At 55.1% G+C, this 25,422-nt stretch overlaps 3 protein-coding genes across 14 annotated transcripts; all 3 read right to left on the bottom strand.

The window, feature by feature from the left end:
• Positions 1-74: 74 nt before the first annotated feature.
• RFX5 (regulatory factor X5) lies at positions 75-5,444 on the bottom strand. Of its 12 annotated transcripts, none has more exons than XM_049806105.1 (11): positions 5,286-5,444; positions 4,728-4,847; positions 4,379-4,509; positions 3,695-3,728; positions 3,186-3,268; positions 2,887-3,012; positions 2,537-2,653; positions 2,028-2,109; positions 1,551-1,752; positions 1,235-1,332; positions 75-1,103 (listed from the first exon to the last, which is right to left on the bottom strand). In XM_049806105.1, the coding sequence occupies exons 3-11, from the start codon at positions 4,495-4,497 to the stop codon at positions 150-152; spliced, it is 1,815 nt and encodes a 604-aa protein (XP_049662062.1). In that variant the 5' UTR covers positions 4,498-4,509; positions 4,728-4,847; positions 5,286-5,444; the 3' UTR covers positions 75-149. The 12 variants fall into 12 exon arrangements, with proteins under 12 accessions (XP_049662062.1, XP_049662063.1, XP_049662061.1 ...); XM_049806106.1 differs by having other exon boundaries at positions 4,728-4,841; XM_049806104.1 differs by lacking the exon at positions 4,728-4,847.
• Positions 5,445-5,777: 333 nt separating this feature from the next.
• LOC126040674 (methanethiol oxidase-like) lies at positions 5,778-14,189 on the bottom strand. The gene is made up of 12 exons (XM_049805451.1): positions 14,123-14,189; positions 12,640-12,693; positions 10,556-10,668; positions 10,032-10,217; positions 9,289-9,409; positions 8,887-9,069; positions 8,124-8,302; positions 7,432-7,510; positions 7,209-7,330; positions 7,015-7,107; positions 6,703-6,821; positions 5,778-6,550 (listed from the first exon to the last, which is right to left on the bottom strand). Exons 1-12 carry the CDS (start codon positions 14,187-14,189, stop codon positions 6,388-6,390), a joined length of 1,479 nt encoding a protein of 492 aa, XP_049661408.1. The 3' UTR covers positions 5,778-6,387.
• A 2,777-nt stretch (positions 14,190-16,966) lies between these two features.
• Positions 16,967-22,524, bottom strand: LOC126040566 (methanethiol oxidase-like). Its single transcript, XM_049805175.1, has 11 exons — positions 22,392-22,524; positions 21,991-22,103; positions 20,937-21,122; positions 20,282-20,402; positions 20,009-20,191; positions 19,501-19,683; positions 19,000-19,074; positions 18,581-18,702; positions 18,388-18,480; positions 18,021-18,139; positions 16,967-17,503 (listed from the first exon to the last, which is right to left on the bottom strand). Exons 3-11 carry the CDS (start codon positions 21,102-21,104, stop codon positions 17,341-17,343), a joined length of 1,227 nt encoding a protein of 408 aa, XP_049661132.1. The 5' UTR covers positions 21,105-21,122; positions 21,991-22,103; positions 22,392-22,524; the 3' UTR covers positions 16,967-17,340.
• Positions 22,525-25,422: the final 2,898 nt, after the last annotated feature.

The following is a 25,422-nucleotide window of genomic DNA, read 5'->3' as shown; positions in this document are numbered from 1 at the left end:
CCACCCCCCCCGTCGTCGTCGTCCCCGTCCCCCCGCCCCGGGTCACAGACAGAACAGACGGATGGACAGAGCGCTTCGTTTTTAATGGCGGGATGCAGGGCAAGGCACCGGGGGGGGGGGGTGTGTGTGTGTCACCCGGGCAGCAGCCCCTAAGTGCCAGGGTGGGCGCAGAGCCCTGCCCACCCCGGTGAGCCCCCCTGGGATGTGTCAGCAGTGGAACTGGCACCTGCCTGTGTCCGTCCATCGTGATGTGAGGCAGGGGGGTCCCCGGCAGGGGGGTCCCAGGCAGTCCCGGTGTCACCCAGTGGGGACCCAGCCTCGTTCAGGCTCCGCTGTGCCTCCTCCTCCTCCGGTGCCAGCTCGTGGCTGGCGACAACCTTGGCACTGGTCCTGCCATCCTGGATGACACTGACCTGGGTGGGCAGGGACCCCCCGGCCGGGCTGTCCCTGAGGGGTCCGGTGGCACTGCCACCTCCGGGAGAGCCGCCGCCATTGGCACCCACAGCCGCCCCGCTGCCAAGCTCTGCCGTCTCCCCTGGGGACCCCGCGGCCCCTTCCTCCGGCCTCTTCCGTGGCCGCCCACGTCTCCGTTTCTGGGGGACAGCGTTGCCTGCCGGCTCCAGGGGACGCTTGGTGGCCTTGGGGCGCTGCGAGTCCTGGGGGGCGGGACCCTCGCTGCCCCCCACGCTCCGGGGGTTGGTGGGGGTCTCGGCCGCAGGGACGCCCACGCTGGGCAGCAGCACGTTGAGGACCGGGACGGCGGCTTGCTGGCTCAGGAGCCCCGCCGGCCCACTGGCCCCCGGGGCCAGCCCCAGGGGTACGGAGGGGGAAGCCGTGCCCACTGGCAGCGGCAGGGCCACCTTGACGGTGCCCCCCAGGGGGGCGGCTGTGATTTTGGGGGCCAGGACGGGAGGGGAGGAGCGGACGGCTGCGGCGCCAGGTGCTGTCAGTCCCTCCCCCGACGGGATGCGGGGCAGGAGCAGAGGCAGGCGGGCGACCAAGGCGTTCACCTGGGGGCTGCTGGCTGCCTTGGGGGGTTCCGAGGCCTTCTTCTTCTCAGGCCGGGGCGGGCCGGGGGGCTTGGGGCTGCTCTCCTTCTTGATCTGCAGAGAGAGGTGCTGGCAGGGGGGATGTCGTGGCAGAGCAGGGCTGCTTCCCCAAGCGTGCCCCCCTCCAGGCTGAGCAGGAGACCCGGGAGTCCTGGCTCTCCACCCGGCTCCAGTGGGGGTCTCACCTGCCCCTGGCTCCTGACGCCGCTCTCGGAGGTGTCCAGGCCATTCTTCTTCGCTGTCGATGGGGTCCAACTCTCGCGGTGGACCTTCTCCGTGCTCTCTGCGGGTGCACAGAACGTGACAAAGGCGGGACATCCCCCTGGGCCCCTCAGCAGCTCAGCCACAGGCGAGGGCTGGCAGCAGCTCAGCTGCACCATGGGCAGCTGGAAGGGGACACCGTGTCCCAGGGGACACCATCTTCCAAACCCTCTGTGTCCCTTGGGGGTCCAAGTGAGCCCGACAGGGGGCTGAGCAGGGCTGGGCCTCCATCCCACCCACCTGAGACCACCATGGCCATGACTAGGTCGGCACGGGGTGAGCGGGAGCTGATGATGTGCTGCTGGATGAGGAACTGGGCCACCTCCACAATACTGTTGAAGGAGCGCTTGAGGATCTTCTCGGCCCAGTCACAGGTCAGGGCGCAGGCCGCCTCCATCACCTCGCTGTTGTAGGACTGCACCAGGTCCGTCAGCTCTGACTGCTGCCGGTGGAACGAGCCGTGAGACCTCGCAGCATGGGACAGGATGCCCCTGGATGCCAAGAGGGCCTGATCCTGACACCCCAGCAGCTCATGAGCCTGCACAGGCAGGCAGGTCCTTGTCCACCCTTGGGGAGGTTCATGGGGCAGAGCAGAACCTACTCCCAGAGAGTGTCCCTCCACTCCTACCTTCGTTAGATCTAACGAGTGAGGAGGCTCGTTACCTTGCCAAAAGAAGGTGGGCAAAACCCAAGCCACGGAGGCAGCAGAGGACTTACGGTCTCGGTCACTTTGAGGTCTAGGCTGGGCAGGGGCGGCAGGCTGACCACCGTCTTCCTCCGGATCCCGCTGTAGCAGTACGTTTAGCAGAGTTAAGGTCTTTTGCTGTCACATGAACACGGCCGCAACAGGCGATGGATCACAACTCAAAGGGGTATGGCCACGGGGCTCAGGGTGTGCTTGTCCTGGAGGCGTGACAGCAGCCAGCCCTGCGCCAAGCCGAGCTGCCCCTTTCTTGGCGTGCTCCCTGCCCACCATGAGCTACCCCCAGGCTGCCCCGAGTGTATGGCAAAGCCGGGGCAACTCCAAGCCCCTCTCAGACAACTGAGCTGAGCCTTCAGGAGCCAAAAAACCAGGAACTGGACCCTCTCAGAAGCTCTCAGAAGCTATGAAATACCACCTCATACGCAGACTTATAAATGGGAGAAGCTGGAGAAGCAGCAGCAGTCGCCACCAGTTCAAGCAGCTCCCCGGGCTTCCCTGGCCAGCTGGGCATGTGGAAGGATATTTCGACTGTCCTCGGCCTCCCAGCCGTCGGGCTTTGATGTTTGGGAATATCTCCCGGATGATCTTGCCGAAATTGGCGGTGCTCAGAGGGCGACAGCAGAGGTTATCGCAGTATCGCCTGCCGGGGAGAGCTGCAGGTTAAAGCCATCAAGCCCTTCTCGCTGCCCTCCGGACACACCAGTGTCTCCCCGCTGATGTGGCTCCTTTCAGGAACCCAAGGTTGGGCCGGGCCATTCCCAAATAATCCCAGGCACTCGCTGCCCTCCAAACCGACCTCTCCACCAGGCTTTGCTGAACAAGCCCGGCCCCGGGGAGAGACGCTCCTCGTGCCAGGCTGGCCCCTGCGCTCACTTGTAGGCGTCGTAGACGTCCTGCTTGGGCAGGCAGGTGTCCGCGTGCTCCTCCAGGTGGTTCCGGATCCAGTTGCACGCATGCATGTACTCGGCCGTGCTCAGCGAGCTCAAGTCCAGGCTACCGCTGCTCCCGTGGGAGCCCGAGACAAACATTTAATTAGCGGAAAAGCAGCACAAGCAGGACAGAAAGCGGAGCTGTGGCAATCTCCCCCTGGCCTCTTGCGATCTGTATCCCCCACCATCATCCTGACAACCCCTGCTCTCACAGACACAGCCCCGGCTTGCTCCAGCACCCACCTCTTCTCCCCCAGGCTTGGTCCTGATGGCAGCTGGAGGTAGAGGTAGAGCTTGTCGCTATCTGAAAACTTCTGGACATCTTGCTACAGTCAAAGGGTCCACAGGGAGGGGGAGAATGGACCAGAGACAAAGAAAGGTTAAGGATCCAAAATAAGGAAGAGCTGATGCAGGCGGCGCTCTCGTTACCCTCTGAACGGCAGAATATGATGGGGCACTGAAACCAGAGCAGCTTTGTCAGTGTGAACACTGCCTGCGTGCAAAGGAACCAGGCAAATGAAGTCAAGGGAACTGCCCCTCGAGGGGACTGGAAAGGATTGTCCCACACAGGGCTGGGGGATTGGGTGCCACCCAGTAGGCAGGGTGCTCACGGGTTTCTCAGGGCTAATCCCCGCAGCCAGATCCTGACCCGATGGGAAATGGGGCCCAGGGTTCAGTTTAGCTAGGATAGGAGAGAGGTGGAGACACGTCATTCCCTCACCCTCAGCCCAATGTGCCACAGAGGCACTCACCAGGATGGCGTCAACTTTGTTCTGCACGGATTTGCTGCGTGGGACAGAGACAAAAGGTGTTAGTGCAGAGCAGGACAACACCGCAGCAGCCGGGGCATTCCTCAACCCACCCAGCTCTCTGCCACAGCCGCTGCCCAGGGCTCCCGAGGACAGCGCTGTCCACGGGCCCTTCCAGACCCCACATGTGCACCCCGGTGTGAGCGACAATGCCAGACAGGGACACTGGAGCACCAAGAGCCTAAGGCTGCCTGCACCCATGGGTCAGCACAGCCCTTTCTTCCCGTGCTCCGAGTTTCCCTGTGCACCCACAACCCAGCTCTAGAGCTGCGTGCTCTACCCTAACCGTAGGGAGAGCAGAGCAGGCGTAAAACCACATCCCACGAGGTTGTAGCAGACCAGTCTGCACTACTGTGAAGCCCTGAATTGATTTTGCACCCAAAACAGGCAGCAAGCTGCTGGCAGCACAGCACGGGGCTGCACTCTGTGTACAGCACCTAGCACGGGACCGAGCAGGGCATGCCTGAGGCCATGCCACTCTGCAGCGCCAATGCTGCAAGGCACTGCAACACTTATCCCTTCAGTCGTGGGGCTGTAAATTAATCAACCTTGTTAAATTAAGCCACATTTGGTAATGCTCAGATTAACTTCGAGAGCTGCCCAAGGAAAAGTGAGCGCTGCCCTTACGAGATGGTGCTCTTCAGCTCCTGCAGCAGTGTGCTCGACTCTGTCGTGCTGCCCCGGGAGCTGCTGGGTGACAAGCTTCCCTTTTTGGTGGCTTGGGTGCTCAGCTCTTCGTCAGCCATGACATTTGGTTCCTGTTGGGAGGTGAAAACCAAAAATTCAACTAAAAAAAAAGGGAAGAGAAACCCTTCAGAGTTGTTAAGCCCCGAGTGGACACCCACAGGGCTGACCTCCGGCCACCTGCCCCTGGGCTGGGCTCGGGGAGGAAGGCAGGGCGGCTGTGGGGCTTGGCGCAGCCCAAAACTTGCCCGTCCTCAGCCCCTGTCCATCCTGGTCAGAAGACGTGCCCCACCTCTGCAGGCTGAGCTCCATCAGCTGGACACAAGGCACCAATGGACACGGAAATGGCCCCAGTGGTCCCAGAAGAGATGTCTCCAGCAGCAGACTGCAGCCGGCTCCGGGTACCCTGCTCCTGGCAGGTCACCATCAGGGCAGGTCCCCAGGGAGATGGGGACATGGGACAGCAGGAAGGCAGAGGTCCCCAGGGCCAGGGACACCATCAGGGCAGAGGTCCCCAGGGAGATGGGGACGTGGGACAGCAGGAAGGCAGAGGTCCTCGTGAAAAGGCGACATGGGGCAGCAGGAGGGCAGAGGTCCCCAGGGCCAGGGCCACCATCGGAGCAGGTCCCTAGGGGACGGGGGTGCCAGGGGCTCCATGACAGCGCATCCCCGCCAGTGCTGGCTGCCGGGGAGGGGACGGGGGACAGGGACAGCCGCGTCCCGGGCCGGGGAGCACCGGGGCAGGCCCGGCGGGGCTGGGGCCGCACCGGGCCGGACCGACACCCCCCCCCCCCCTCCTCCCCCCGGCCCCGCAGCCCGGCGGGCCCGAAGCGCCCCGACCCGCACCCACCTGCGGGCGACTACAGCGGGGGCGCGGCCCGCCTCATGCCGGGCCGGTTCGGTCCAGTTCGGTCCGGTTCGGTCCCCGCCACGTGCCGCTGCCCCGCGCGCAACAGGAACCGAAAGTGCTGAGCCCCAGCGGGACGCGCCCGCGGGCCCCGCCAGCCGCTTTTTTCTGATTGGCTACGGCGCCGCCGGTCTGCCCGGATACTGCGCTCTCCTTTAATGCGATTGGCTGCTCTGGCTTTCCTACCCGGATACAAGCGAGGTCAGTGTCCTGAGTGGCTGCCCGCGAGCTGAAGTCTGCCTAGCAACAGGCTTCTGATTAGTGAGACGGGAGGAGGAAGCACGAGTGTAAACGAGCATGTGCATGAGTAGTGCGTGTGCGTGCAACGTGTGTGCATGCGGTGCGCGTGCAAGGGGTGCAGAGCGCGCCTTCGGTGTACTCGTAGCGTGTGTGCATGCATGTAGGGTATGGGCATGCGGTGTGCACAGTGCGTGTGCGCAGTGCGTGTGCACGTGTGACATACACACGCGTGCACAAAGCATGTGTACGCAGCGCGTGTTTGCAATGTGTGCGCACACGGTGTGTGCTCAGTGTGTTTATCAATGCAGTACGCGCACAGCGTGTGTGCAAGTGTGCGTGGCGCGTGCGTGCTGTATGGGGGTGTATGCAGTATTCGTGTGCACACAATACGAGTGTGTGCTGCGTGCCTGTGCTGCGCAGGGTGTATGCACAGTGTGTACAGCCCATGTCTGTGCAAGCCGGAGGCTCCCACTCCCAGCGTATGAACCAAGTTTGCTTTTTTGGGAGAAAACACTGTCGGCGCTGAGCCCAGCGGCACGAGGGGTGTGTTAGGAAAATCCAGCCTGTTAAGGAGAGGTTCACCGTGTTGCGTCCCTGGTTTGTTTTCCGGCTCCTGAAAACAGTTTAAAAACAAGATTTGAGGCGAGGAGAGCTGCTGCTGCAGAGGACAACGTCATCTTGGTTTTATTTAAGCAAGGGCAGGATGCAGGGGTCACCAGCAGTTTGCTGAGCGTGTGAAACTCCAGAAGCCCTCGTGCACTGGGATTTTGGGGTGTGGAGAGGCTTCGGGGGCAGCAGCAGGTGGCTAAACCCAAATATCCGAGGTGCAGTCCCCGCCGGGGTAGCGGATCTCGTGTGCCAGGCAGGGCCCATCGGGCTCCTTCCCAAAATCCACCAGGAAGCTCTCATTGACTGTCAGGCCGCCCTGCTCCGTGTCCACGTCCAGCTGCAGCATAACTGAGCCGTCCCTGCGGAGGGGCGAGAGCAGGGAGGCTGGGGTGTGGGGGGACCTGCTCCTGCCTCCAAGGAGCTGCCGAAATTCGGTCCCCGAGCTGCGGGGTCTGCGCCTCCCGCCTGATGAGCTCGTACAATCATCCTCGTTTTATCAAAGTTTTCTTACTTGATGAGGTTGGGGTAGAACTGCCTGTCCCAGGCGCTGTAGAGGGACGTGGTGACATACAGCCTCTTCCCGTCCAAGCTGAGCTGGATCATCTGGGGTCCCCCCGACACCCTCTTCCCCTGGGAGCAGGCAGAGGAGCGGACGTGCTGCCAGAGGGTGCCAGACCAGGACACGCCTCTGCCTCCCCAAGACCAGTGGTGCAGGCTGCCATGTCCATCCCATGGGATGCAGTGGAGCAGAACTGCAAGGACCCGCTCCCCAGCCTTGCCACCACTGCCCAGGCTGGGATTTTGGGGAGATGGCTGGGCTCACCTTGATGAAAAATGGGTCTGGCTGGCTCTGCAGCTCTTCGTCCCTGCACACAGTCACGGGTCCTCCCTTGGTGATGCTGCCACCCAGAAAGACCTGCAGGAGACCAAAGGTTTGGGTGGCCAAGACAGTAAGGAGGGGCTGATTCCAGCTGTCCACAAGAGATGGATGTGGTCAGGAGCCTGCTGCTGCCTCACCTGCCCTACCAGCTTGGGCTTGCGGGTATCGGAGATGTCGTACTGGCGGACGTCTCCATGCAGCCAGTTGCTGAAGTACAGGAACCTGTCGTCCAGTGAGATGAGGATGTCGGTGATGAAGCCTTGGGGAGGGTATGACAGAGCTGCACAAACAGGCAGCAGCACCGGCAGCACCTGGGGAAGCCAGGGAGCACCTCGGCACCCAGCCTGGGGACACACTGACCTGGCATGTCTGGAAGAAGCCATCCCTCCACCTTCTTGCTGGGGACTTGGATCACCTTCTCGGCTGCCCAGTCTCCTTGCTGCAGGAGGTGCGGGACAGACCATGGCCCCGGGGGGCTCAGCATGCATGGTGGAGGCAGGATAAGACCTGGTGCTGGGGTGGATGCTGCATGTGTGTGTCCACCACCTCTAGGGCTGTAGCTCAGCTACTTTGCCAGCCATCTCTGGCTCTGCAGACCCATGGGGAAGATGGGCTCTGGGACCTGAGGAAGGGCTTTGGGGGCCAAAAACTTGTCTAATTTTCCAGCTAGATTAGCTGGTTTGATGAAAGATGTTCTCTCTCCTCACCCAGTTCGTCATTATGCATAACAACAGACACCAAGAAGAGTATTGCTTGGGCTGTTTTAAATCCACAACAAAGGTATAAATAAATCTCCTTTAAATTAAATCATTTCAGCCTAAACTGCTGCCAGTCAGAACAAGTCCTCTGGTGAGATTACCCCAAGCCAGCTCATGTTCTGGGTGCATGGAGGTGGCTGCACAGCATGGGAGGTGGTGTGTGCATCAGCAAGGACCGGAGTTGGGCTGGGAGGACGGTGGGGGGTGCGGGAAGTGGGATGCTGCACAGAGTCCTGTGGCTTGGTCAGCCAAGGGGCAGCACCCCTTTTCCACTAACCCTGGGGGAGCACGTACCTCGGTCTTGTAGAAGCGGTGGATGGCGCTGCTGATGGTGCAGCCGACGTAGCCCTCGGCGGCGTCAGGGTTGTGGAGGAAGCGTATTTCCAGGGGGGCCGCGTCCTCGCCCACGTCAATGGCCTGGACATAGGTGTGAGTGGTCCAGTCCCACACATTGAGGCGGCGTCCGTAGCGCCCTGGGAGGGGAGGGCCGAGGCAGGGTCAGAGGGGATGCTGCGAGGTGCAAGGTCTCAAGCAGATGTGCTATGGGTTCGGTGAGTCCTCAGCCCTTTTAGCTCCCCAGGGGCAACCCCATGGTCTCTGCACCAGCACACACCAGTTCCTTTGGACCTTGGCAAAAGCCATGGGAAGATGCCCAGCATCCAATGGTGACTATCTTGCTAGGATGGGGTTGAGAAGGGCAGCGTGACCTTTGGGGAGGAGCTGGGCTGAGCTGGGGCTTCATCTTTCATCCCTACGGCTGAAATCCAACCCCACGTACTGCTCAACAGTGGCATTTATGGACTGCATTGCGTTGAACTTCTGGTGCTTGCATCTTAAGTGTGTTCCCAGTAAATGGGCTGGGCTTGTCTTTTTAAAATCCACGGGATCTCTAGGAACTGGCGTGAAATTCATTTTGCAAGCAAACTGTCTTGGACAGTTTTATCTATGCCCAGTAGATGCCAGCTCTCACTGGCAACAGAAGAGAGTTGAAATTTGGCCTTTTTGCAGTCCTGCTCAGAATCTCCCTCCTGGAGTATTGAAACAACTGTTTTCTCACCTTTCTTCAGATCATTTGGATCAAACCCATATCCCAGGCATTTTGGGATTCCCCATTCAGTGCTGATCAGGACGTTATGGCGTGGCTGGTACCAGAAATCATAACCCATCGGGGGGATCTTGTCCCCTTTCTCCCAGTTCCCCTTGATCTCAAAGGTCTCTCCATCCAGCAGAATAAAGCCACCTGATGCAAAACCAGAAATACATTGGTTGTGCGGAAACCATCCAGATTAACAGTTTACATGTTATAAACCAAGCAGCAACAGACAAATCGACCCACTGCAGACGAGGCTGCTGAATGGGCTGAGAGACCTGGGTGAAGCCTCCAGGACAGCTCTGGATGTGGGGACTGTTCCTCCTGTCCTGGCACCCTCTCCCTGGGAGACTGGGGGGACTGGGGTACCTTTCCCACTGCCAGCCGGGTCTCCCAGGGTGCTGATCATGATTTCACCGCTGCCCAGGCAGTGGGAGGTGTGGGGGTAGCCCAGGCTGCACTTCCAGAAGACGTCCTCCGAGTTGACAACCTGCCGGGAGTTCACAGGCACTGTCACATCCTCCGTGCTGGGCTGTCCCAGGTGAGAAGCATGTTTGCTGCTGCGCTGAATGTAGGTTCGCAAGCCTGGTGTTACTCTGTGGCGCAGCCGGGCAGCTCCTGCCTGACCTCAAGATGGGACTTGCCATGCAGCCAGAGGGGCTGAGCGTGTGAGCTGGGGCAGAGCGTGCACAGTCCGGCATGCCGGTACATGGGGTGGCTGCTGCGTTCACCCTGAGAAGCTGGCTACTGGCCACCAGCAAGGCCCTTACACACCCAGGCTTGGGGCAAACTGCATGCAGATGCCTAGGGCTTCTTTGGAGACAGACGCCACAGGCAAGACATGGAATGTAAACCTGACAGGCAGTGCTGTGCCTGGCACCTGGTGTGCCCTGGTTCCCTTCTGCATGGAGCTAGAAGGAGAACTCAGTATTTGCACATCAGCAGGAGAAGAACCACCCTCCACAGCCTTCCCGTACTCTCATCCAGGCATCGGGGTCCTGCAGAGCTCTTACATGTACCCCAAAGCCTCTCTGCCAAGCTGTCACCACAGCCAGAAGCCACAATCCCAGTCCTTTAGCTTTCAATGTGTACTGGCACCACCTCCCAGGTACCTTGAAAAGCCTAGGAGCTCGCAGGTCAGTTCCCACATCCACCACGTAGATGCGGGAGGAGATGAAGCTGGGGAGGATCAGGCGGTTCCGCTTCTTGGTGGCATCCCCAAAGCAGCTGCTGCAGGCGTTCCACCCCGAGTGGTGCAGCTCGTCCCCCAGGTTGGGCATGGGCAGGCGGTGGATCACCTGCAAAGTCCCAGCCCTGCTTACACCGGTCTTTCCCCTGCCAAGTGCAGGATCACAGGCAGACCAGAGAACTCAGTGCATCACAGACCCTGTCACAGGGTCAGGATGCCTCAGGCAAGTCTCACCCTGCAGAGGGGAGCGATGGTGCGCAGGGGATCCTAAGGGTGGGGTGTGAAGTGGATCTTACATGCATTTCATACACACAGGAAGGCTGAGTCTTGGGGAGAACTGAACAGGCATCAGCTTTCGGTACTGAGCCAGCAGCTTTGTGGAGCATGAAGGACAAGCACTGAGCTGTTTCCCAGGCCAGTTTAGTACCGAGATAAAGCGTTTGGTACCTGGCAATAGTCCGAAGATTTGGGGTTGACATCCACAGTGGCCAGAAAGTCGGGTTTCTTCCTCCCAGTGTTCCTGTAGATGCAGGGCACATACACAATCTCCTCCCGGGGACCTTTCAAGACAGAAATGTTGCATGAACATCAGCAGAAACCACCTTTGACAGAATAAAAACCTTGCAGGAGTCTCTGGTCAGCCTAGATCTCCCTCCCAGGGAGCTGGTGTGTTCCCCCATAGGTATGCGGCAGTGGATCTCCGTCTCTCTGCGGTACCAGAGGCGCTAGGCTGGTGTCTGTTTGTAGGGGGCTGCCCTGCGGGGGTTTGGGCTTATTCAGTTCCCTTGCCCTGGGAAGGGATCTCCGGACCTCAGAGTCCCTAAGCAAGTCCATGGCTTTGGGACTGCAAGGACATGCCAGCCCTTCCCCAATCCTATCAGTCACACAAGTCAAACCACATTGTGTCACAACACACACAATGTGGTTTGTGATTGCCATCACATCTACACAGGAGAAGCCTTAAAACCACGAGAAGTGCTTGCCAGACTGAAGTCAAAGGCAGAAAGCCCCCCCAACCTCCTGTGCAGTCCCATAGTCCCACTAAGCAGCGAAAATCTACCGTGGCACAGTGGTGCAAGAGCTCTCTGCCTGCAGGGCATCCCGCTGGGAAAAGAAGGGCTCTGCCCCAGGGATGTCCTTGCCGCGACAGGTCTGCCATGCTCCCTGCTCCATGCACTGCTCCCCATAGCAAGTGTGATCAGATTTTCTGGGAAATGGCTTTGCTCCGGGACCTAAGCACCACCCAGCCCACAAGCAAGGGCATTCAGACCCCACAGAGTCTGCTTATTACTGCGGAGGTGGTACTTGCTCTTAGTTGTGTCAGGATAAAGTACTGCCAAAGTGAGGGCTAGTGGGGAAGAACTGGTTTAGGAAATGCTGAGGAAGAGAGAGCAGGGAAACGGAGAGAGAGGTGATTTGGGACCTTTGGATTTGATCCAAAACAGGTAATAGCTGGCTTTGCAACATGGTGCCTTTATAAACCTTTATACAGTGGTGCCTGTGTCAGTCTTGGGTTTGGGAGCAGCTGCCAATCGCCGAGGGATCCTGCTGCAGTGGCACCACAAGTCAGGGTATAGGACACAGCCACAGAGCTCATACACCTCCCAAGGTATCCAAAGGACACCAAGGAGCTTCTCACCACCTGCTCGGGAGCTCAACTGGCCAGATGTCTGCTTGGAAGAGCTTTTTGGGTGCCAAAGTTACCCAGCACCACTGAAGCCACCAGATAATTCCCAAGGGAACTTGCCAGAGTAGCAGAGTCAATAGGTTTTGTGTTATTTGCTAATAACTTAAATCACTGTCCAGCCCTGCCAACACACAGGGATGTTTTAAAGACTCATCTCTTCATTGTTGTTTTCTTGGTTCAGGGACAGGAATGACAGATCATGAGCAAGCTCCAGAGCTCTCTAAGGTTTCAGGGTTGTGTTTGCTAAACCCTAGAGAAGAGGATTAAGGGAGGGATAGCTGGAGATGATGCATTCATCAGTCTCTTCACATCAGAACACCAGTGTTTCGACAATGCAGCAAGAAGGATTCTCAGGCAAAGTGTCCAGACATGTAAGGAAGCAGCCCGTGAGGCTGTTTTTTATACAGTGAGGTTTTGTCATGTGATCCCAGCCATCAAGAGCAGAGTGCAATGAAAAATCAGGATGGTCCCCTTTCCCTCCCCAGGTTTAGCTCTAGTAGTGGTGTCATGGGGCTATAGCAATACAACTGCCTCTGAGACACTTAAAAATCCCATTTGCTTTTGCACAAGGAAGCCACAGGTGACTTTGCTGCAAGCTATGACCCATCCCAAGCTATCATGAAACCTAAAAAGGTTTGTTCTGGCACCAAGCTGTCATTATGCAATTGATGTTTGGCCTCAGGACAGGCCAGAAGCGAAACCATCGCTTCCCTAACGCTTGCTGGGAGCCTCCTCCAAGAATGGAGTTAATTAATAACGCCCTTTTGAAAGCATTGTTTTAATCTTCACCTAAATCACAGACAGCGCAGGGCTCTTCCCTGCCTGCCCTGGATTTCAGACTTGCCTTTCATTGCATCCAGAGGCGAGGCGAAGCCAGGACCACATGCTCCACACTTTTCTGCATTGAGAAGAACAGAAATAAACAGCAATTAGATGACAGTGACTTTTTTTAATCCCCTTTTTATGAAGGAACCGCTCACTGGAGTGGCTGTGCATGCTCCCACTCTGTGGCAATGTCTGAGGTGAACCAGGATGCCCACATGCATCCAAATGAACCCAGAAAGGTTTGGGGCTCTGGGCAGCCAAACAGGCCAGTGATATATTTCTAGTACAGAAAGGTACAAGGCTCACAGCTGTGTCTCTCCGCTTTGCCTCCCAGCATGTCCCTGTGGCAGAGAGGAAGGGTTGCCCAACACGTGTAGGGGCAATGCCAGGCTTGCATGGCCTCAAGGAGATGCTGAAAGCTCTACGGTTCTTCTGCAGGGAGGAGGAGGATGGGAGGCAGCGGCGAAGAAAGGCAGTATGGCTGGGCTGCTGCACCAGGGGCAGAGGGAGGGGAGAGGATTCTCCTGGGAGCTGAGTGGGGAGAAAGCATCCCCTTGCTGCGGGGTGAGGAGGGGGATAAGCCGAGCCCCAGGCTCTGCTCTGTGGCTCCTCCTGACCCTCTTTGGGATGGCTTCACTTTGCTGTGCCTTGGTTTGGGGACATTAATGCAAAGCTTTTGCACAGAAAGCCTGTTTCCACCCAAAACATTCAGTGCTCGAGGTGTCAGCCTCCTCACCAGCCCCTAGCATCATCCTGGGAGTGCTCATCACTCTGCTGTGAGTCTCCAGGGCACTTTGAAACCTGCCAGCCTCGTTCTCCAAAAGACTTTAAAACTGCTGAGAAAATTGTCCTTAATGCAGTTAAACAAAAGCTTGTTAGGAAACAAACACCACCACCAAAAGGACCCCTTCTCCCCATTTACGACAGCAAGCCTGAGGAGAGGGAGGAAAACCCCCACCTAAATTGTATGACTTGGCTTTGTTGCATCAGCTTCTTATTTGTTTTTATTCTTATTTATCACTCGTGTCCCTGCTCCTCCAGGGAAACGCTCCTACCTGGAGCACTGATAAACCACCCCTCCAGCTTGCTTCTCCCTAGTCCTTATATTACTCCTGGAAAAATAGCCCCATCAAAGCCAGACTTTGCACTGCAGACTCCCTGCCATGGTATACCTGACTATAGCAAGCACAGTCTGTACAAGTTGCAGTTGAATAAATGAGAGAAGAGTTAGAAGGCTTTTAATCATCAGTCTACCTAAATGTTTCCTGGCACTTGTAGTAGCTTGAGAAAAGAAACCCTTTCCTGGCCAGAGAAAACACCACATTCATCTCCACGTTTCTTTTTACTTTATGCTTTCTGGGTGTCAGAGTAACAAACCCACAAGACCCAGCTCCAAAGGAGGACTCTGGAGCAAAGCCCACAGCCAGAAGGCACCAAGCCACCAACAGACCCAAGCCTTCTCCTCTTGAGAGCAAGCTGCAGTTAACGGAGAGATGTCTTACCTGTGCTGGAGGCTGGGTTGGATCTCACCTTCTGATGAGCAGCAGAAGGAGATGATCCCGCCTGCATTCTGCCTGCTAGGAGCAAGTCAAGAGAGAAGATGCAGCTCTCCGGGGGTTCAAATATATAAGGAGCAGGACAGGGAGAAGGAGGGTTTGGAAAAAGGATGCCAAGGGGAGGATCCACACACCTTGGAGTGTGGGAGGTACGAGGGCAGCCTTTAGCATCTTACAGCATTGGAAACATGCAGGGAAGCTGTTTCAGTGCTACCAGAACCTCCTCCCCTCCCACAGGGGTAGGGGACAGGGCTGTTTCTGTACTGCATAGTGCACACATTCTTGCAGACTGGAAAAACAAGGGCTTCTAGGGAAAAGCAGGGAAACCAGGCTGCTCCTCTGCTCCGATTTCCTGCTAGAAGCAGTGTCTTGAATTTCCCTATGGGGTTGAGAGGGTGCCCCTGAGGAAGAAGGGGCAAGCACTGCATTCCCAACCACAGAAATAATTTTATGAGGTTGCAGATGTTAATCACAACTGAAAATGAAAAGTGAGGACTGGGTTTCTTTTAATTGCAGGATGAGTGTTTACTGTGGGATGTTAATTTGCTGGTTGGGAGAAGGGCAGAAGCAATGTAACAGTTTTCCCCATGACACATCTGACTTAGTCACAGTGCCTGCTACTGCTTCTGGCTGCAAAGTTGGGCGTCAGCCGGCTTGGCTTATAAGGGCTGTGCAGTGGATGCTCAGCCTTCACAGGCACATCTTTGCTGGCAGGTTGCTGCCTTGTCCTCTCCAGTGTTCACCCCAAATGTAGACTCTGAAACCAGCATGCTCAAACAGTCAATCACTCTGCCATCAGAGGCTCTCAGCCCATTGCACCTGAAGATTGCCAGCAAAAAGATGGATGGCCTTGGCTGAGTCTCTCCCAAACTCACCTGCTTGGACTCATCTGTTTGTATTTGATGCTCAATACGGTCTATGGAGCACACTACAGATCCACAATGCGGTGGTCAGCACGTCCCCCTGTGTCCCACCTTGCCTCTGACCAAGGAAAGCTTCTCTGAGAGGCCTCAGGGCTTAAACCCAAAGGACAAGGCATGTCTAAGCAGCACCCCAGCTTCATCTGGACCTCACATGCACTTTCCAGTCATCCTACACGGAAGTGCCTCTGCTGCAGTTCAGCAAGATTGCCGTAATAGGGTTACTTCCCTTAGGGAAGACGGGTGGTGCCAGCAGTGCCTGTCCTCATGGACAGCTGTTGGAAGCTGGGAAGGACTTGGCGGGTGCTGGCACCAGGGAGAAGCCTATCTTCCAAATAACCACAAGAGGGAACAGACGAAGCATCCAACTTCAGCCACCCCAATTCACCATCTCCCCAGGTAAGGCACATTCAGCCACTGCAGATGCACCACGTTCCACATTCCTCGGGGTAGCTCATGCGCAAGTGTGAGGAAAGGCCCACACTACCTGAAACACTGAAATCAGGACCCAAGGAGCTGGGAACAGGCCTTGGAGGGGACGAAGGCATTCGCTCATACCAGCAGAAACATGTCCACATCCATCCAGCTTGGGCATAGCATGGCCTGATGGTGGAACAAGTTGCTGGGTCACCTCTGCACCGTTGCCTGTTGGTCTTCACGGTCCAGCTGCAGCTCAAAGCCCAGGCTGAGTCCTCGCCTTGCTGTGCGACCACCTGCAAGTCAGAGAGGACGGTCAGTCGATAGTGTGAGGGACAGCAGACTCTCTGATCAACCCCATAAAGATGGCCATTCGGTAAGGGAGTTCTTCCCTGCGTTAAGGTGGATGGTGCCTGGCCCCACCCCAAGGAGGGGTTTCCAGGGTGGATTCAGCACAGCTACCTCCAGCCACCTGGACCACACGCTGGCATAGGGATGTCTGCTGGCCAGACTCTCCCTCCAGCCAAGGGAGAGGAGGAGGCACCTCTACTGAGACAGAGGCTTTGCAGGGTCTGAAGGCAGGTGAGATAAGGCTCATTCCAAAGCCACCTCAACAGCAGGGACATCCCCCGAGAAGGCCTTCAAGCAAGGCAGCTCTGGAGGATCAGAACGGGGTGTCACCCTCAAGCAGCGCCCCAGGGATGCCTCTCACCTCCTGAAACTCAAGACCTCGTCTAATGTCGTCCTCTCTAGCCAGTGAGAAGAGGACCCCCAAGGGGGCAATTTCTCCCAGACCTCTTGGACACCTCATTGGAGCTATGGAACTGCTCTCCAGAAGGGAGTGTTTTTCTCCTGGGACCATTAAGGGGGCACAAGAGAGCTGTAGCAATATTTTTGTCCATGGGAAGTGTGAAGAAAGAAAGCGAAGATGTTTTCTTCCAAGGTAAATATGGAAAAAGCTAAAATCTGTAAGGATTCACATTAGATCCACATTTTTGCAACCTTTGGGTTTCAGGAAGACTAACAGGCACTCCTGACCAGACAGTGTTTCTGTCACAGGGATTTCTAAAACCCTGACCTAATCATTAACCACTGCTGAAAACAATATAGAAAGGCTTCAATGAAATAAGACACGTGAAGATCCAGCTGATGCAAAGAACAATTTTATTCTTGTTTAAAGCAGAACACAAGAGCAAACCAGTGTCATGAAACAGGCACCTCTTTTTGAAATAAAGCACTTCATACTCCTTCAGCTATAACGCATACCGACCCAAGCACGTGAGAAGCGAGCCAAGAGGGCTCTTGTGCCAGGGAAGACTATCCAGGAATGTCCTGGCTGAAGAACAGTAACTCGGACAAACTGGGCACTTCACTTTCTTTTGCCTTAGTTTTCAAGGGTGAACAAGCTCTGAAGCATAACTGAGAGTCCAACACCTTGCTACTGGCCCCGGTACTAGGCAGCGATTGCTAACGGGCTGGGGACATCAAGGCAGGTGCCCAACAGGCCTGTAGCAATGAGGCAAGGCACGGTGGGTATGCAGATGTCTGCCGAAAGGCACTGTGTGCACTGCACGTGTCTGTATCTGAGCAATCGCCCTGGGCTCTGCTCTGTGAATCACGCCCAGGGATTGCTTTGCACTGAAAACATGCCTGTGTCGTTGTTCACTGGCCTGAACCAAACCCTCGCAACAAGGCAGAGCTTCCATAGCTTATGTTAGCAGAAATCTAGACTCCAGCAACGAATGAGGACCCCCAGACCCAATTACCCTACGCTCTGAATGGCTGCACTACAGAAGAGAGAGAAGAAGGGAGTCTTTTACATGGCGCCTAGGCCAAGACATCGGTGGTGGAATCCCCACAAGGGAAGTGGATGTCATGGGCAAGGCAAGGCCCATTGGGTTCCTTTCCAAAATCCACCAGGAAGTTCTTGTTCACGGTCAGGCCGCCTTTCTCAGTGTCCACATCAATCTGCAGCATGACAGAGCCTTCCCTGCGAGGGGACGAGAGCACAGCTATTACAGACAAGCAAACCATGGTCCTGTTCAAGAGATCCTGCCCGTCACTCTCCTGTTCTGTATCTGCTCGGCATGATGTGACAGGCAGGCTGGAGCTTGCCTTGGTGTTGGAGATCATCGTCTGCTTTGCTAAATCAAAACATCTCTGGTGGATACACTGGGAGATGCTGTAGCAGAGACGTGGCCTGGCTCCCAGAGATCCATAGATGGATTCACTCCACCTTTCAGACTGAAACACTTAGGCTCTCCCAAGCCAATCCCTGGCACTGCAGCTCCACACAGGCAGCAGCTGCACCTTGCCCAGCCAGAGACGTGTGTGAGTCAACTCACAACGTGAAATTCAACATGAGGAAGCTGCGGGGATGGTGTTAGGAAGAGCTGTCCCCTTGCAATCACAAACGCGTCCTTGTAGCCCCCCTGATGAGGCACCTTTCCTGTTTCTAACAGAGAGGCCATGCAAAAGAGGCCCCTTGTCTCCCAAATGTTTCTTACTTGACCAAGTTCGGGTAGAACTGCTTGTCCCACGTGCTGTATAAGGAGTTGGTGACGTACAGCCTCTTGCCATCCACGCTGAGCTGCATTTTACTAGGGCCGCCGTACACTCTCTTGCACTGAAGGCACAACAGACAGCAGTGATGTTACTGGCTTCTTTCTTGGAGCAGTCAAGCACAAGCAGGAGCAGGAGAGCAGAGCAGAGCAGAGTGGCTGCCTCCCCTCCCAACACAGACAAGCTACCAGATGCTGCAGACACAGGGCACCTCCGCAGTGGAGACCTACCCCAGAAACCCTGGGCAGAGAATTAGCAGAGCAGAGCCAAAGTCCAAAGGACACCAGAGGGCAAACAGGCCATGGAACTCACCTTGATCACCAAGGGCTCTGGCTGGCACTTCAGCTCTTCGTCTCTACACACAGCCACAGGTCCACCTCTGAGGATACTGCCTCCCACAAACACCTGTAAACGAGGCAGTGGGAGACATGACGCCTTGTCATCTAACCACCACCAGATCCTGCTGAGGAACCCAACAGCACAAGCCTTTCTGCTCCTGCCTTACCTGTCCCACCAGCCTGGGCTTGCAGGTTTTGGAGAGCTCATACTGGCGGATGTCTCCATGCAGCCAGTTGCTGAGATAGAGGTACTTGTCATCCATTGAGATGATGAGGTCCACTGTGAATGCTAGGGCACAGAAACAAAAAGCTCCAGAGAAGACAGCAGCAACAGAAAACATGCCTTGCATCGAACCCCAGCTCGCATCTCTCCCTGCCATTCTGACCATCTCACAGGCTCAAGTGCACAGGCTCCAGCTGGGGCAGCAGTGTCTTCTTGGGAGTGTGCGCAGCCCCTCAGCCCCTCCAACGAGCCTTCTGCTGTGTTTACACAGCAAGGCTTTGGCGGTCAGTGAGTGGGCTTTGCCAGGCTGTGCAAAACAACGCTCCGGAGGAAAAAGGAAACACCACTTCAGGGCACACAAACCTGGCATCTTGGGCATAATCCATCCCGTCACGTCCTTGGCCGGTATCCGAATCACCTCCTCCACTGCCCAGTTGTCTCTCTGCACAAGAAACACAGGCACCACACCATGAGCGTTCCTGGCTGGTCAGGCAAGAGCACTCCCCTGCACTCACACACTTGCACAGCTAGGCAAAGTTGCCTGAGGAAGGCTACCACTGCACCCAGCTACTATGAGCAGACACAATTAGGACAGCATCGTTGGATACCAACAGCAAGGCTGGTCTTCATCGCTCAAATTAATCCCCCAGATGTTCATCCCAGCTGGTCACGATGGGCTCCCTTTATACTTAGTGGAAGAACAGACTCCTCTCGTTCTAGCACACAAATCCAAAGCAGGGTCTGGATACTGCCCTCTCCACACGCCTCCTTCTTTCTCTCTGCTACCCCAGATTTCTTCTGTGTGTTTCTCAATCCCTCTGTAGCTCACCACGGCCAGGTCTCCCCTGGCTGCTGGCACAATACTTGCCTCGCACTTGTAGAAGCGGTAGACGATGCCACTCAGGGCACAGCTGACATATCCCTCGGCAGCATCGGGGTTGTGGAGAAATTTAACGCTCAGGGGCAGAGAGTCCTCCCCCAGGTCAAAGCACTGGATGAGGCTGCGGCAGGACAAGTTCCACACGTTCAGGCGGCGCCCAAAGACCCCTGAGGAAAAGGAAAACCACGTCAGAAGAGGGAGGGCTACCCTAGTCCCTCCCCAAAATGCTCACAGGGAGGGACAGCCGTGGCAGCGACGAGCCAGAATCAGCAGAGAAACTGCGGTGATTTAGGGAGCAGTGGGAGAAGACAGGAGCCAGCCTGTCTTAAGGACAGATGCTCCACGTCCAGCAGCTTTGTCTGTAAAATGGGCCATTGGGGAAGAAATCTGCCTGTGTCCTCTCACCAGCTCTGGCCCTTTCTTTGATGGCATCGACACCCTCCCACCACCTTGGTGAGTTCTGGCTCAGCACTTGCACCCATATTCCCTCACCTTTCTTGAAGTCATCGGGACTGAATCCATATCCCGAACGTTTTGGGACTACTCCGGCAGAGCTGACCAGAACATTGTGGCATGGCTTGTAGCAGAAGTCGTATCCACTCGGTGGGCTGTCACACTCATTTTCCCAGTTCCCCTTCAGCTCAAAGGTCTCTCCATCCAGCACAATAAATCCACCTGTGATACAAAAAGGGGATGCACGAAATATCACATATTCCACTTCCAAACCGATCAGTTTGTTCATGGAGTTATTAAAGGGCAAAGTACCTTTTGAATTGCCAGATGGATCTCCTATGTTGGCAATCAGAATATCGCCATTAGGCAGGCTGCGAGGTATATTGAGGTAACCCTTGTTGCACTTCCAGAAGACATCCACTGGCTCAATCATCTGAAAAAAGTTGACACACACACACACACACACACTTCAGCCTCTGACTGCTCAGCTCATTTCACACTTCCTGGCAGAGCCTTTGGCCATCAGAGACTTCTGAAAATCTCTGACACTTGCTGGAGCTTTCTTTCCCAGAACTCACGCTTGCTAGGACCTGCTCCTCCTTCAAGAGGAGCACAGAAGCCTCTGAGCTCCCCTCTACACAGACAACAAGAGTGCAGCAACACCTAACTCATAACAGCTTGTCTGTCCACCTCACTATTTGGGAGTGGGGCAGGTGTGGTGTGTTGCGTGACTTCCCGTTATTAGACTCTCTCTGAATGCAACAGGCACACAGAAGGGAAGGCAATGATGATGAGAGCCTTCCTTGCTCTGAAAAGGAGAGAGCCGAGAGGGAAAAGTGACCCAGCTCTCTAAAATCAGGGTGGAAGAGAAGATGAAGAGAGAACCCTTCTTCCCTCTACATTATTCAAGAAGCACCAGTTCCCAACTCCTTCCCAGAAGCTTGTCTTTGAATCACCTCAGGCATACCTTACACAGCTTGGGAGCCCGGCACTGTGAACCCACATCCACCACGTAAATGCGGGAAGAAATCAAACAGGGAAGAATCAGCTTGTTCCTTTTCGTTGTGGTATTGTCAAAGCAGGGGCAGGCAGCGCTCCACCCCGAGGAATGCAGCTCGTCTTTGAGGTTGGGCATGGGCAGGCGGTGAATCACCTAGGCACTCAAGGTAGAGTTAGGGTTCGCACAGGGAGGCACAGAGAAATGGGGACCCTAATGCAACCAGCAACATAGAGATGATAACACCACTGCCCACACCAAAGGATATCTCCGGAAATGTTAAATGTGACTGATCGTTCAAAGATGCACAGTAGATAATGTGTCTTTGCAGCCTTTGGAGACAGGTAAACTCCAATTTCCCATTTAGGATGACAGCAGACAGGTTGGTACAGTGCATAACAGAACATCGCCGACATTGCAGCACAGTAGAAAATTGCTGAACTCTGCAAAAGTGCTGGATATCCTGAACCACCTGGGTCACTGGAGACCATTTTCCATGCTGAGCAGCCACTGACAGGGTGATTCAGAGCATTTGCTCAAAAACTCACTAGCAGCACCAAGATTCTCTGGAAGTGAGTTGGGAAGTGAGTTAGAGCCAACTTGTCCCCGGGACACAGAGAGAGAGGTGATTCAGCTAGAGCGAGGCATACAGAAGACAGTGGAAAGAGACCAGGAAGGTGAGATTCCTAGCAGACAACGTCCCTATCTCATGCATAACACCGGTGGAGAAGCAAGAAGTAGACCTGTCATGACAAAACTCACAAGGGGTTTCCCAGATGGGTCTTGGCAGGATATGAACAGGCAGCAGGGGAAAAAAGTCATTTCAGGGTGGACGAGACAGAAAGATGCAGGAGGACAAGAAGGTGTAAGGCATATACAGACAGCTGGCATGACAGAGTGGCTATCAAGCAATCTGATTTTCCCCAGCAAAAAAGCGTAGATGTCCTGAATCTGGAGGCACTATAAAGCACAGAGCCAGCAGCTAGTCACCAGCCCAATAAAAACACAGTCAAGACACAGGTACCTGGCAATAATATGGAGATCTGGGGTTGAGATCAATGGTGGCCAGGAAGTCAGGTTGGTCGATGCATGTTTCCCTGTAGGTACAGGTCACGTAGGCAACCTCCTCTCTGGGAGCTGGGTATATAGAAAGCTTCCTTTAAAACACACCATGAACCAGCCAGAAAGGAAAAGAAAAGCTTCAACAGACTCTCAGAGAGGACTGAACTTATTTTTCTGGATGCTACAACCTTCCTCCTTGGTCACTGTCAACTGTCCAACCCCGCTTCCATTACTGACCCAGAGGTAAGAGAACAAAAGTGGATCTCCATGTAGTTACAGCCTTCTCCCTTTGGAGAGGCTATAACACACGTGGTTAATGGTGGTCTCCACTACCCACTCCAAAACACGCTCAAGAGGACTTGCCTTTCACAACATCCGGGCAGGTGGGGTACTCGTAGCACTGAACTCTGCATCTGTCTGATTTGAGAAGAAGAGAAGAATAAAATGAGAAAGGTCCACGTCCTAAAAGAAGACTCTGTCCTACCCGACGGACCTTCTCCCACCCCCGCTGTCAATGGGGACCTCTGTGACCAGCATCTAGTCTTGTTATGGCACTGACAAATCACAGATACAGGAGAGGAATCCTCTCTCAAGTGCCACCTGGCGTATCATGGATTAAACCACTGCTCAGTTCCCTTCTGCATCCTCTGAGCACCTCACTGATCGCTTCCCCATCAGCAGTGAAGGAGAGAGCGCTTACACAGAGAACCACGTCAGTATTGAAGGTCTAGCCTGGAAAATAAGTCTGGTTTCTTGTCTCCCTGACGATTCTGCAGCAGAAGGGGAGGCTCCCCTCAGCATGGATGCTACAGCCCCATGCAAGTGGCTTTTCAAGGCAAAAGAAGCCCCTGGAAGCAGAACGGTAGCGAGACAATAGAAACCTCTGGCACCAGTCGGACAACGCACCAAACTTCAGTCCCACTCTTCTCTCTCCTGCAGTGCTGCAGAGGAACAAACCTACCGGTCCACAAATGGGTTTCAAGGTGGGATGTCTGCAGCCTCCTGGCGGTGGCTGGAGCCAGGTCCAGGATGGGGCTACAAGGCTTGGAGCTGCTGTGGGCTGCGGGGAGGCTGCAGAGTGGCTCTTACCCATGCTGAAGGCCTTCTGGTTCACTCTCCTCAAGAGCAGAGGTGCTGGAACTGGAGGTGCAGCTTGCTGCCTGCCTCGCTGGAGTGGGCTGTGTTGTGCCAAGGCTGCTCCGAGGGGGCCTTATATACAAGGCAAAGGGGTGGGGGGAGAAAGCAAGCTGCCAAGGGAGGAGCCATCACTCCTAAGTGTTTGGGAGGTGCCAGACCAGCGCTGCAGCTTGTTTCCGCCTTGCTAACCACCAATCTAGAGGAAAAATCTGCTGGTCCATGCAGGTCTTTTCCTTAAACACAACCTCCCGTATCTGATCCTGGGGCTCTGGTGATTTCCAATGACTTCTTCAGGCTCTGGAGGCCTCCATGTCCCAGCCGAGAAACAAGCTAATTAAAGCCATCCCCCATACCCAGGCTCCTGCCATACAAATGTGCAGTGGCTGCAAATTCCACACGAGGGATGAGAAGTCCAGCTAGATAATCGGCCCCACCAGCAGCCTCCTGGAAATTACAAGGTTTCAACATACGGAGGCCGCTAAAGGCACCTCTGAAACCTGGACCCTGACAGAAGGCACGTCTCTGTCTGAGGGCTGAGCTGAAGGCATCATGGGCTCCCTGGGGTCAGCTCAGAAAGCCAGGCCCAGAGGTGCCTCTACCCAAAAAGAAGACTTTGGGAGCTCCTAAGGACTGCCAACTGGGATACAGCACTCAGAGGAGGGAGGGGGCTCCGACGGTACTGACATCAGAAGAGACTTGAGGAGCTGCTGATGGCTCCCAAACAGCTAGAAAACACATCAGGCTAGGAATGGGTGCCTCAGGAAAAGCAAACTGTGCCCTTGTTGATCTTGCTGATGCAGCACCTACAAGGTCAAGACATGCCTGCTGCCTCTCAGGTTTGCATCTCCATGTGGGGAAGTCAGCCCACCTGTGGAAAATAGGAACCTTTAGGATTTGGGGCAACTCGACACCGTGAAACAGTGCCTGAGCAGTAGCTACTTACTCTCCCCAACAGCCCACTCACTGAACACCCGAAGCCCCATAGCAGCCACTAACGCTGCAAAGTGCCTGGCACCAGTGTGGCTGAATTACACACAAACTAGACTAAACTGTCACAAAACACCCATGGGAACAGCAGAGACCTCCATTAAACGGATTGAGGTATTGGAGAGAAGAATTTTGGAAGAAGGGTCCCCTCCTGAGACCACCAGGAGCCTGGCTGCCACCAGCTGCCAAACTAAGGCAGGAAGAAAACACCAAGTGCCATGGAACGTGAACGAGCATCGTATCTTGTGGAAGAACTCCTCGATCAGCGGGCAAATTACACAGGATAAGTAATTGCTCCACGCAGGAATGCAGAAACATCTGACAGCACCATTAAAGAAGCCCTCAGGAGACCTCCATCAGAAGAGAGGACAGCTTAGGCAATCTCAGCATTGCTGTAATTAATGGCTTCCAGAACAACACTTTAAACATGTGACAGGTAGACATGGGAGCAGCCAAACACTTGATCTTCTCTGTAAGAGAGGACCATCAAACTGCTGCACTTGGATGAAGTTGTGATTTGTTTAGCAGAAATCCATCTCAGCATTTTCAGTGCAAGGGACAAAGACAGTCAGGAGAGGGATCATTACCACAGCCAGACACTTCTATGCTACCAGTCAATGTATTACTGACCAGCTGCATCCCAGTTACATCAAGGTTCACTATAAGGCAAGGAGAAGGTGTTAAAATAATATTGTGGATGAAAGGAGAAAGCATGCACAGTAATGGCTCAAAGCCTTATGTTATTGACTATGAAATAATTTGACATGCTGGGCAAGAGTAACCACATGGAAAGAAACTCTATCCTCATATCAAATCAGACATGTAATGGAGACACTTCTGGATGGCTTTTCCACAGCATTAGAACAGCCCATTTAATTGAGCATGGTGTCCACCTAGGACCTGGAAGACCTGAGCAGAGGGACCTTTCTTGGATGTCAGAAAAACTAGCAAACATAAGGAGGAACTGCAAGGGACGCCAGCAGAAAGAGGTATCAAAGAGCTACGCTGTACATGGGGGAGTTCAGCTGCACCAGGCCAAACTGGATTAAGGCACTGGGCTCCACACAGGACTTGGCTTAAGTGTAACACCAGGTTTAATGTGTACAGGTTGTCACCATCTTCAAAGGTAAGGACACTCAATGAAAGGCCCCTGTAAATCCATATTGGACGAAACAAAGACTGACAGGCCAATGCTGTAAGACCCAGAGTGCTGAACAATGGCTATCTTTCCACCCTCATGGCTATATGAATGTTAAACACTTCTACTTCA

This window comes from Accipiter gentilis, chromosome 7, assembly GCF_929443795.1.
Source record: "Accipiter gentilis chromosome 7, bAccGen1.1, whole genome shotgun sequence".
Lineage (NCBI taxonomy): Eukaryota > Metazoa > Chordata > Aves > Accipitriformes > Accipitridae > Astur > Astur gentilis.
Note: the sequence above shows the minus strand (reverse complement) of the source record. Positions and strands in the feature narration are given on the sequence as shown.

Excerpts from the sequence above, each read along its gene's own strand:
- LOC126040566 (XM_049805175.1), bottom strand. The coding sequence starts at position 21,104 with ATGCCCAACCTCAAAGACGAGCTGCATTCCTCGGGGTGGAGCGCTGCC. Across the intron at positions 19,075-19,500 it reads CTTCTACAAGTGCGAGGCAA|ACAACTGGGCAGTGGAGGAG; the intron begins GTATTGTGCCAG and ends TTGTGCAGAGAG. Across the intron at positions 18,703-18,999 it reads GATTATGCCCAAGATGCCAG|CATTCACAGTGGACCTCATC; the intron begins GTTTGTGTGCCC and ends TCTGTGCCCTAG.
- LOC126040674 (XM_049805451.1), bottom strand. The coding sequence starts at position 14,189 with ATGCAGGCGGGATCATCTCCTTCTGCTGCTCATCAGAAGGTGAGATCC. Across the intron at positions 10,669-12,639 it reads GCCTCTGGATGCAATGAAAG|GTCCCCGGGAGGAGATTGTG; the intron begins GCAAGTCTGAAA and ends CTGTCTTGAAAG. Across the intron at positions 7,108-7,208 it reads AGCCCAAGCTGGTAGGGCAG|GTCTTTCTGGGTGGCAGCAT; the intron begins GTGAGGCAGCAG and ends GGTCTCCTGCAG.
- RFX5 (XM_049806102.1), bottom strand. The coding sequence starts at position 3,952 with ATGGGTGCAGGCAGCCTTAGGCTCTTGGTGCTCCAGTGTCCCTGTCTG. Across the intron at positions 1,753-2,027 it reads ACCTCAAAGTGACCGAGACC|CAGTCAGAGCTGACGGACCT; the intron begins GTAAGTCCTCTG and ends TTCCACCGGCAG. Across the intron at positions 1,104-1,234 it reads GCGTCAGGAGCCAGGGGCAG|ATCAAGAAGGAGAGCAGCCC; the intron begins GTGAGACCCCCA and ends CTCTCTCTGCAG.